The sequence below is a fragment of the Phasianus colchicus genome, chromosome 1 (assembly GCF_987193195.1).
Source record: "Phasianus colchicus chromosome 1, bPhaCol1.hap1.1, whole genome shotgun sequence".
Lineage (NCBI taxonomy): Eukaryota > Metazoa > Chordata > Aves > Galliformes > Phasianidae > Phasianus > Phasianus colchicus.
This window is the reverse complement of record NC_143436.1, coordinates 55286776-55297500: the sequence shown is the minus strand read 5'-3', so window position 1 is coordinate 55297500 and position 10725 is coordinate 55286776. Positions and strand designations below refer to the sequence as shown.

Genomic DNA, 10725 nt, shown 5'->3' with positions numbered 1-10725 from the left:
TCAAATGAAATACTTTGCATTCCTCAGATGCCTGAAGACAAACTGTAAGGCAAGTCACACGCCTGTTTATAAGCACTATATAATTAGAGGCATCTTCCAAACTACTGAAGACAGCTATTTTTTAATTATATTATTTTGTCACAAACATTGCGGAGTTCTTTCCTGTTAATAACGTCTTGCTGTGTGGCATATGGAACCAAGCTAAATCAGAGCACACCTTTGCCTTGCAGAGCCTTCAGCCCTTTCCTGGTGAGCAGCTAAGGGCTGGAGCTTGCATATCCCACACCCTGCCTGCACGGGGCTAGTTCGATCCCTGAGTGCGTTCTTCTGCAGAACAAGGCAGTTCTTATCCTGGAGCATTTCTGCTCATGAACGGGTTGTTCTGCATGGCTTGCCAGGTGCCCCTGTGGTCAAGGCCTCTGAGAGCAGCCGTGCCTTTTTTCACACTCCCCAGCCAGGAGTTACCCAGGTCTAAAGTTCAGAGGCCAGGCCTCAGGACCAGCGTGGACTTTGGTGCATGAGGAAGCTCTCTTCTGATAAGGAAGGATATGAATTTAAAACACCACAGTGATTCCTTTTTTTTTTTTTTTTTTTTTCTCTGCACAAGTGGCAGCAAGGCCTGATAATGTAGTCTGCTTCAGAAATGGATTCAGGTAAATGCTAAAAAGTTGGTTTCTCTGCTGATTTAACAGTCTCCTGAGCAAATCTGGGAGCCTTTCAGACACTGGTGAGAGAGATCTTGCTGCCTGCTCTTCCTCTGCACTAGTTGGTGTGGATACCATCTCCTCTGTACCAGCTGTGCTACTGGTGGTATACCTCCTGTGAGCAGAAGGAAGGGTCAGCCCAGTCAAAAACTATCCATGTGTTCTTTTCTCCTGGGTCAGGGCACTTGTGCTAAGTACACACACAGCGTATTTCGTCAGGAGGAACTAAAATCAGCCTGGTGGAAGAGCCTTATCCCCTTGTGACAGTTTGTTGGCTCCATTCACCCCACGTGAAGGAGCGCTTGGCAGCAGCAGGGAGGTGGTGTGTGATAGTCACCGCCTAGACTGGGGCTATCAAAAGTTGTTGAGAAGGAAGTGCAGGTTTGGAGCCTGGCTGGATCTTCCTGCAGCAGCTGAAGTGAATATTGATGCTTACCAGCAAGGAGAGCAGTCCTGAGTGTTGCATCTCTGAGGACGGCTTGGAGCAGCTCACTGATCCAGGTGAGCAGCCTTAGCCTGGAAAATGGTACATGTGAACTGATTCCAGGAAAGTATTGATTCTCCAGCAGGGGGTTATGATAATTGTCATTAATGGATGGAATCATATGGAGAGCGAGCACATGATACAAAAGCATTTTTTGCTTTGTCATTCTGGCTGTGGCAGATTGCCCAGACTAGACAGGGAGAGGCCCCTGTCCTAACAACCTGCAGCCAGAAGGCTTTCAAGATCCTGCCAGAGGTTATGGGTTTGGGTATTGCTAAAGCTGTGAACCTTTAGCAGAGATCTACCTGAAGATAGTGGTGCTTATATAAATGCCTTTGTTGTCTAACTACTTGACTTTTATCTGATTTAAGATGTAGTTTTACATGAACATTCCTGAGACTGTTTAAACTTGTTGTAAGAATAAAATATAAGACTTCGGTTGCTTTAGGAAGCCACAGGACTGCAGCTTTGATAATGTATGGGGCAGAAAGCCCTCCTTTGTGCCTTTGTGCAGGCTGTGTCCGCTGTTCAAACCTGTGCTCTTGTTTTTCCCAAGTATGTGTGTATACACACGTGAACTCCCGGGTTCTTTCCTCAGGCTAAAATAGGCCAAGAGTTATCCATCACTAATATTACTATTAACTATTGCATAACAGCTGCTCTTTGTGGATCTCTGACTCCTTTGCCAACATCAGCCAGAGGACTTTTATCTCCAAGCTGCAGAGGACAACTGAGACAACAGTACTGTTCAGTTTTCAGGGACTGCGTTTGTGTGTATGTGTGTTTGGATGAATGCTTTTCAGATCTGTGGGCTCCCTGCCCAAAAGATGCATGCACACTCAGGATGGCTGTCTGTCCAGGTATGCACACGTGTCAGAGTTTGCTAATTAATGATGATTGCACCGTGCAACGTATGTGTGTGGTCAAGCACAAACAAGCGTGTTCTGACCCATTTCTTGGAACTTAGGCTCCATACCTCAAACCAGAGGTATGTGGAGAAAAGCAGAGCTGATAGTGGCTTCCAATCTTCCATCAGATTTCTTTTTCCATGTCAAATCAAATATCTTTTTCTTGCTTCTAATACATTTTACCCTTACCTACTCATAAATCACATATGACCAGTGAGCAGGCACAGGTCTGTTCCAGACTCTTGAAAACACTTATTTAGAAAATTTTAAAAGAAAAAATCTGGAGGAGGGAGCAGGGGGCTGCTAGAAAAAAACAAAAAACATATATTAAATTGAAGTTCCCAGAGGAACTAATTGAAAGAGCAGAATCAAAACATTTAATTCCTTTGTAAAGTGTATTAGATTGGGCAAAAAAAAAAAAAAGAAAAAAAGAAAAAAGGCTAAAAAAAAAGGGGGGGGGGGGGGGAAGGTGGAACAACAGCATTAAAAAGTCGCTTTCTGTGTGACAAAAGTAAAATCACCATTTTCCTTTTAGGCTGAAGTTTCAAGCTTAACCAGCACAGATCTTATTTCCTTGCTTTGTTTCAAGTGTATTCTTGGATTGGCAGAATGTCCTGGAATCCCAGCCAGCTGTCGTATGGGATTTTTGTTAAAAGACAAAAATATAGCAAGTCATCCTAACGTTGCAAATGACTCATCGATTGCCTTAGGGAACACTCCCCTGAGACGGCGGCTGCTGCTGACGAAGTGATGAAGCTGCAAAGGCCACTCCCCCGGCCAGTTTCACTGCTCAGCCTACATAAGGGACGACCCTGCAGAAGCGACTTTGTTTTATCCTTTATTTCACAGAGAGCACGCAGAAGCTGTAAGGAGTGCAGTGCGAATTAACCACAGCCAGTTTTCTTTGTGGAAGAGAAGCAAATAGGAGGTCATGAGAAAACTTTAAAGGTAGGGGGATTCGCACTTTAAACTCTGTAGTTTAGTTTTGAGATTAGAACAGAAAGTCTACACTGATTTTATTTTTTTTATTATAGTTCTTGGGAGATGAAAGGAGGAGATCTGTTCTCAGTATGAGATCCCATTTCTGATTCCAGTAAGTTCCCTCTTTAAATGAGAACTTGTCAATCTAGTTTTTTTGGAGCAGGTTTCTGGGAGATAGTGTCAGAGGGGAGCATTGTAATCTATGAAGTGTGAGCTAAACTTCTGGTATGTTTTCATGAAGAATGAGTATGATGAACTGGTGAAAAACAAACCAAGCAATAAGGAACCACTGGTGGAATAAAGGCTGAAGCTTCTTAATGCACTTTTGAAAATACAAAGCATTTGTCCTTAAAGGAAGAAAAATAACATAATATAGTTAATGATCTAAGCAAATTCCGTGAGTAGGTATTGTGGTTTTGTTATACTCTGTGTTTGTATGCATCATAAAGATGCAGTTCTTGATACTTGAGTCTTATGACTGTGTGGGAGTTAAGTTTGAGACTGTCCTTAAGTGTCACTGAGCAGGCAAGGTGTGTTTTGGAAAAGAACAATGTGTTTTATTACTTTTACGTCCCTAAATATTAATAAAATGAAACTGCATATCATGATACAGTTTATACTTGTTTTTCAGTCTTTTTCTGATTGCGGTAGGAAATACAGCTGATTGCTGTGTGAGGAGAGAAAAAGAAAGGAGAACTGACTGCAGACTAGATTCAGTGGTGGGGTTATATTGGGGTAGCAGAGTGGGAAGTGAAGGGGAAGGAAGCCAAGGTATTTTTGGATGTCTTCACCACAGCAGATGTTTTCTAGGTTTTGTTTCTACTGTTAACATGCTACCTAGGGTTATGAAAGACTAATACAAATGTAACTTTCTACAGGCAGAAGTACAGTCTGAACTTCTGCTGGCATTTAATTGTAGCTGGGGGAAGTGATAGGTTTGTTTTTTTTTTTTTGTTTTCCTACTGATATGGATATACTGGCAGTTATACTTAAAGGGGCTAATTTTACCCCAGAGGAAGGCAACTGTAGAATAGGTTGAGCACAAAGAGCTGCTTAATGCAAAACAAAATTAAGGTGAAAAGAGAAGGAAAACTTCCATGTTCTCTCGTATTGTGTTTACCATGACTATTCTGGCAGTATTGAATGAAGTGCCCAAGTAGGCAGATAGAAACACTCTAATAATAGCAAACAGAAATATTAAGTGTCTATGTGTGGGCTTCTTCATTCACTTTTTTAGTCTTAAAAGTTTTATCATGATGTTAACTGAAATCCACTGATTTACATCAGTTGAGGAATCTGATGTTTGCTCACTCCAAATCTTATCTGCAGTTCGAGAAGCACTGAGAAACAGCCAGCAACTTCAAAGACCTGAAGGTTTGAAGTTGCGATTGAGTGGAGCTCACAAATTGAGTTCAAAGAATTGTTTTACATAGAGTATATAAAGATTAATGTAATATTCCTTGTGGCATACAGCTCTCAAAATGCTTTTTAGGACTTGGGTGGTTGCTTTTCTCTGGTACTAGTGTGTATCTGTTCCAAAAAAAATGAACCTCTTCACTTCAGTGATCACACTTGGTCTGTTTAACTCCAAAGTTAGCTATAAAGTTAAGTCAAAGAGCCATGTTACCAAAATGTAGTTTTCCGAAATTGTTTTCCTCATTCAGTTCTTTCTGTACATAGAGTTGGTAAGGATGATAACTGCAGTTTCTTACTGTGTTGCATATGGTTGTTCTATTTTCTTACTCATATATGTAGCAGAAGGGGGAAAACCCACTAATTAGAAAAGTCCAGGGCAGATGAAAAGAATGAAATAAGTTAATGAGATGCCTGTGTTAGCAGGTATGTACCTCATCCTGGAGTCTGCATTTGAGGAGGCGCTGTACTTGTGATGTGGAAAAGTAAGATCTGTAAGGAAACCTGGGTCTCCAGAGAACAAAGAAGTTCATAGCTCAGTCTAATAGTCGTATTGAGATATCCAAGGATGGGTTAAGATGACAAAATTTTACAAAGCTAATTAAAAGCAGAGCTGAGAAAATCCAAATGCACTTGCATTTCCTTATCACAATATTTGCTGCTGAAAATACTTGTTTTTGAACACCATAGGTAATTTTTTGGTGTTCCCTAATCCTTTTTATTTTCACTGTTCAGACCCGTAAAGAAGACAAGCCTCAGGAACTGCCAGAAATGAATGGGAATACAGAAGTGCCCCATTCCTATGACTATGACCTCATTGTCATCGGTGGAGGCTCAGGCGGTCTGGCTGCTGCCAAGGTATGAGAGAGAAAATACAGATTTATGCTTTCCTTGGGTGACATCCTCAGCAACTTGTTTCTGGAAATGTTTTAACACTGTAAGGGCACAACATTTCTGTCTGTTCAGCCAGACTTCTGTTGAATTTAGTTCTAGGTTAAAGATCCTCATATCTTACCCATATTCATATGTATTATGTCATACAGTGAACTACTATGGTCAAGAAGGCCAATGGCATATAAGGGTGCATCAAGGAGTATGGCCAGCATGTTGAGAGGGGTGATCCTCTTCCTCTATTCTGCCCTGCTGAGGCCAGAATATTGAGAATTGTGTGTCCAGTTCTGGGCTCCTCAGCTCAAAAATGATAGGGATCTTCGAGAAAGAGTCAAGTGGAAGCCCACAGAGGTGAGCAGGGGTTTGGAGCATCTTCCATAGAAGTCCATAGAGAAGACTGACAGGATCTCATCACTGTTTATCTAAAGCATGGGAGTCAAGTCAAGGGATGGGCTCTTCTTGATCGCATGCAGCAATAGAACAAGGGACAAAAACTGGAAGATAGGAAGTTCCATACAAATAAAAGGATGAACTTTACTGTGAGAGTGATGGAACACTGGAACAGGCTGCCCAGAGAGGTTGTGGTGTCTCCTCTCAGACATGCAAGACCTTTCTGGGCACTGTCCTGTGTGACCTACTGTAAGGAACCTGCTTTAGCAGGGCCTTGGACTCAACAATTTTCTAGAGTTTCCTTCCAATCCCTACAGTTCTGTAATTTTTGTAATACAGACTGCTTTTCCGTATGCTTTGGAGCAGAAAAACACAAAAACATTATGGTATAGCTTTCAATAGGGTGCAGCTTGGTTCCTTGTATCCCCATTAATGAGAGAGAATGATTTTAGAAAATAGGAGGTAGATAACTTTACATTGAGAAAGTGCATAGCTGAATGGTGGGTTGTAACATGCAGTGAGTGTCCATAATTTATTTTGGTAGTTTGCTACTCCCTCATCAATAGGATCACTGTTGTCATGGCTGAGGATGAAAGATAAATTCTGTGAAAATTCTGAGAACCTGGAAAGAAAAGTGGAAAGTAGTTTTTAGGGGACAGGAATGTTCAGGACAAAATAGTAAGAAGAGTAAAGGAGAACTTGGAGTAATACAAAACAGACTTGGAGTAATGAAATGCCATCTGTTGAAATTTCCATAAGGAAGCTGCTTTGTTTTGCTGTATGCATATTCTAGCTACTAGCTATTCTAGCGAAGCTGTAGCTATGATGTTTATTGCATCATTTCTCAGCTGTGGGGCTGAAAGTGTGTGTCTAGAAAGATGAATCGCCTTGTTCCTTCAATTCAGAGGAGTAGGGAAAAGGTAGGAAGATGGGCTTAGATAAGGAAAAAAACAACAGGCCACAAGCTAAGAAAAAATCTAATTTACTAAAAATGATAATGGAATGTGAGATAATACAGTGTAATACAATATGATTGGAATTGAAGCTAATAAATAAATGAGAGAGCGAGTGCCTGAAAACCAAAGGTCTTACTTTAATGCTGCAGGCGAGATGGTCAGGGAGCACACACAGCCAAAGTGGGCAAAAGAGGAACAATCTTGTGACTCCCAGTCAGTTTTATCTTTCCCTCTGAATGGGAAACTGAGTAATGTAGTCTTCTGGAAGCTGTAGTTTACTCTTCTCTTCTGAGAACCATGTACCCGGAACTATTGACAATCCACAGAACCGCAGCCTTAACTCTTCAACTCCCAGTTTGCTACATGATATAGATATAGAACATGGATAACAAACCACAAACTATGACAGAATGTCTTCCTTTTTCTGTCCAAATGGTGCTCGATGTTTGGTATTTTGGAGGCTTGTCTCCACAGTGAGTGCAAATGCTGCCAGTCTGACTGAGCAGACCTAGACCAAAACTGCCAGGCCACCACTACCAGTTCACTGATAGTGAACTGTTGTTGTGGTCATAGAATGACAGAATCACAGAATGGCCTGGGTTGGAAGGGGCCTCAACGATCATGAATCTCTAACCCCCCTGCCACAGGCAGAACCACCAACCTCCTCATTTAATACTGGATCAGATTGCCCAGTGCCCCATCCAATCTGGCTGTGAAGGTCATGCAGCACGAAATCTACTAAGGCCTGAAAGCCCACAGGGCAGGTTTTGTTACTGTGGGCACATCACTGTGCAGAACTGGTTATATCTGCTTGTGACCTCTGCTCAGATGGCAATATGGGGCTGTGATGTATAATGTTAACAGACAGCTGAGCTTGGGAATCTGTGCATTCTGGTTAGTCAGCTGACACTAGTAATGTTCTTTCAAATTGTGTATAAGAGCTGTCATTAGAAGGAAGCAGTAATAACACATCTCAGTCCTTAATGTTTTTCAAAGGAACTTTCTCAAAGCGCTGCTAGTGTGTAGAAACTAGCCTCTTGGCCAACCTTGATCTTTAATAGGAAGCAAAAATCCAGTACATTAATGTTTTCCTAAGTCGTCTAAACCTATGTTCTTTGAAATATGTTTTGTATTTTGCATGGAATAAGATACATTTAAAATTTTAATTTTGATTGTCAACTGTTTGGATTAACAAGTATTACCAGTAGCATAATGCTGAAGGCTGTTCAGACTCCTCCTAAACCAAACCCAGAGCCCTAGGGTAATACTCTGTGCCTACAACTGCTATTATGAGTCTGAGAGTTCATCATGTGATGCAGCGCTGTTGTGGTTACTCAACGTATCAGAGCTGTTTTGCTGCATCTCATGGAAGAATCTGTTGTGTCTCAGCTCCGTAGCACTTAATAAGTGTTCTTCTCTGCCTCCAGTTATTTCCAGTGATTTTTGCCTTCCCCTTAGAAAACACAAAGGGAACAATGTAGTCAGTACAGAAATTCCAGTTTTCAGTATCATGCACACACGTTGCCTGTTGACTCGCTAATTAAATTTCTCAGGGGAATTATCATAAATCAAATCATTGCTTTTCTAGAATGGATGACACTTGCACATCCTGACGGTCAAGTCAGTTTACCATGTTGTCTAGTCTGAAGACTGTACTCAAAATTGAGTTCTCCTTTCTACCACCAAGAAAAAGACTGGATAAGCACAGCGGTAACGCTTGGCCACATGACTGCTTGTGTCATTGTGTGATGTGGTTTCAAATAAATATTTGAGGAACCATCTATGAAGGGAAGACAGAATTAATGAACAATTTGTTAAATATATTAAAAGTAAATGTCGTGTTGGGCAAAATTATAAACAAAATGACAGGATGAAGGACGGAAGAAGGGGTTTGACTCCCAGAGTCCTCTATCAACTGGTGCCATGCTCTTGTTTAGCAGGGCAAATGGCTGTTTTTTCCCTTCATCTTTTTTTTTTTTTTTTTTTCTACTAACTGCACAGACTAATTCTGAAGATTAATGACTGCCTGGCCATTCCTTACAAATCATTCATTACTGCTTAATTAAAAGTCACAAAGCTTTTTAGCAATGCATGGTGTTATCATCTACTCCAAATTTAATCTCTAATATTTAGATATGTGTCTTATTTAACTTGTTTTGCAGGAGGCAGCCAAGTATGAAAAGAAAGTGATGGTCCTAGACTTTGTAACACCTACGCCTCTGGGAAATTCATGGGGTAAATGTTTATTAATTGTAAACTTTTTACAGTTTACTAAGAGAGTGATTGTCCTTTGGGGTCAACCATACCAATGTGTGAAAAACACATTCTGTTTCTTTCTCTCAGGTCTTGGAGGAACATGTGTAAATGTGGGCTGTATACCAAAAAAATTGATGCACCAGGCAGCTTTACTGGGACAAGCCTTGCAAGATTCACACAAATTTGGATGGGAGTTTACAGAAGAAGGTACAGAAGAAAAATGTTTTTTTATTTTAGTTTTATCATTTGTGCTGGAAATACTGAGGTTCTTTGCACAGTGAAGTGCTTGTTGCACTTAAGCACATGCTGACTTTAACGATGTGAGGCAACTTCAGAGAGTCTACATGTAAACTTAAGTGCACTTCGTAGCTTCTTGCCTTGCAGCGTTTGATCTGGTTTTAATATCTTCTCATCATGTCAGTGTTTGAGAAGAGTGCTGTGTGTATAAAAGCAGTAAAATACTACTCCATTTCTGAATGTAACACAGCATCTAAGAGATTACCCCAGATTGTTCTTCATTAGAAACAGGAACTTGCTAATAATTGCAAACAAGTTCTTCTCCATTTTTGCAACATCATAAACTGAATTTTACTTCGTATTAGCTCTAATATACATGATTATAAGATTGGGATTTAATTAGGGTTCATTTGTTGAACAGTGTACCTGCTTAGTATGTGTCACTGGGAAACTATTGATAAAGTGTGAAGTCCAAATGTTCTGTATTCCAAAGGCTGCAACTGCACTAATATGAGGGGGAAAATATATCTCAGATGGTTGGCATAAAGAACATCACTCAGCTTTGTTTATTTTAAAGATATCTGCTTCATGATGATTTCTTGTGTTGTCTGTACTAATATAGTTCCTTTGAATTTCATTTGAGTTACCCTGAAGTAAAATAGGAATAAGACAAAGGTAACTAGGTTGTGAAAAAAAGTCTGTCTGGGAATATAGGGCTGGCTACAAAAAAGAAGAGTTCACAGTCTGAAAGAGGAACATCTCTTGTTTTGTTTCCAGCAGTCAAACACAACTGGATGACTATGACAGAATCTGTTCAGAATTACATTGGCTCACTGAACTGGGGCTATCGGGTAGCTCTGAGAGAGAAGAAAGTCACATATGAGAATGCATATGGAGAATTTGTTGGGCCACACACAGTGAAGGTACTGCATAGCCATGCTTGCTGGGTCTTGTAGTGCTTTCGAAGAATAATTTTTTCCCTTGGTAGGACTGTAAAATGCTCAGTTTGGACACTTGCTTTGTTCTCAGGCAACGAATAAAAGAGGAGTTGAAAAACTGTACACAGCTGAGAGATTTCTCATTGCCACTGGTGAAAGGCCACGCTACCTGGGTATCCCTGGAGACAAGGAATACTGCATTAGCAGGTAAAAACAGTGAAGAATATGAAGATAGTCACTGTGTGTAAATACTAAACTTCTAAGGGACAGTAGTGAAGCATAAACAGGACCGCTTGGTTGGTGTTTTTCCAATGTAACTTTTTTAGAGGAAAGTAAGCAAGAAAATAGCTATAAACAGATGTTAAGGTGATGAGAATGTTAGTGTCTGGTGGGCACCACTGAATTGTGGGTGGTTGGCTAGAATTGTTCAGTTTCCAGCTGATAATAGCAGTTACTGAAAATACCATAAATTGTGTGCATATTGTCACAAAATGAATTGATCAGCTGTGCCCCCATTACAGTTATATGTGCTTTTTCCTAATTCCTTAAGGTTTTGCAGTTCATGTA

General features: G+C 40.6%; 1 protein-coding gene across 9 annotated transcripts in view; it reads left to right on the top strand.

Moving 5' to 3' along the window:
• TXNRD1 (thioredoxin reductase 1) overlaps positions 1-10725 on the top strand; it is a 38869-nt gene that overhangs the window by 10886 nt on the left and 17258 nt on the right. For 2 of the 9 annotated variants that reach the window (XM_031600027.2, XM_031600028.2), the window contains exons 2-8: positions 2946-3044; positions 3131-3189; positions 5226-5348; positions 8890-8962; positions 9071-9190; positions 9998-10143; positions 10250-10365. In XM_031600027.2, coding sequence (XP_031455887.2) covers positions 5262-5348; positions 8890-8962; positions 9071-9190; positions 9998-10143; positions 10250-10365 — 542 coding nt within the window. In that variant the 5' untranslated portion in view covers positions 2946-3044; positions 3131-3189; positions 5226-5261. Of the gene's footprint in view, positions 1-626; positions 1206-2806; positions 3045-3130; positions 3190-5225; positions 5349-8889; positions 8963-9070; positions 9191-9997; positions 10144-10249; positions 10366-10725 lie in introns of those variants that run through there. The other 7 variants (XM_090143484.1, XM_090143476.1, XM_090143503.1 and 4 more) reach the window with 7 other exon arrangements.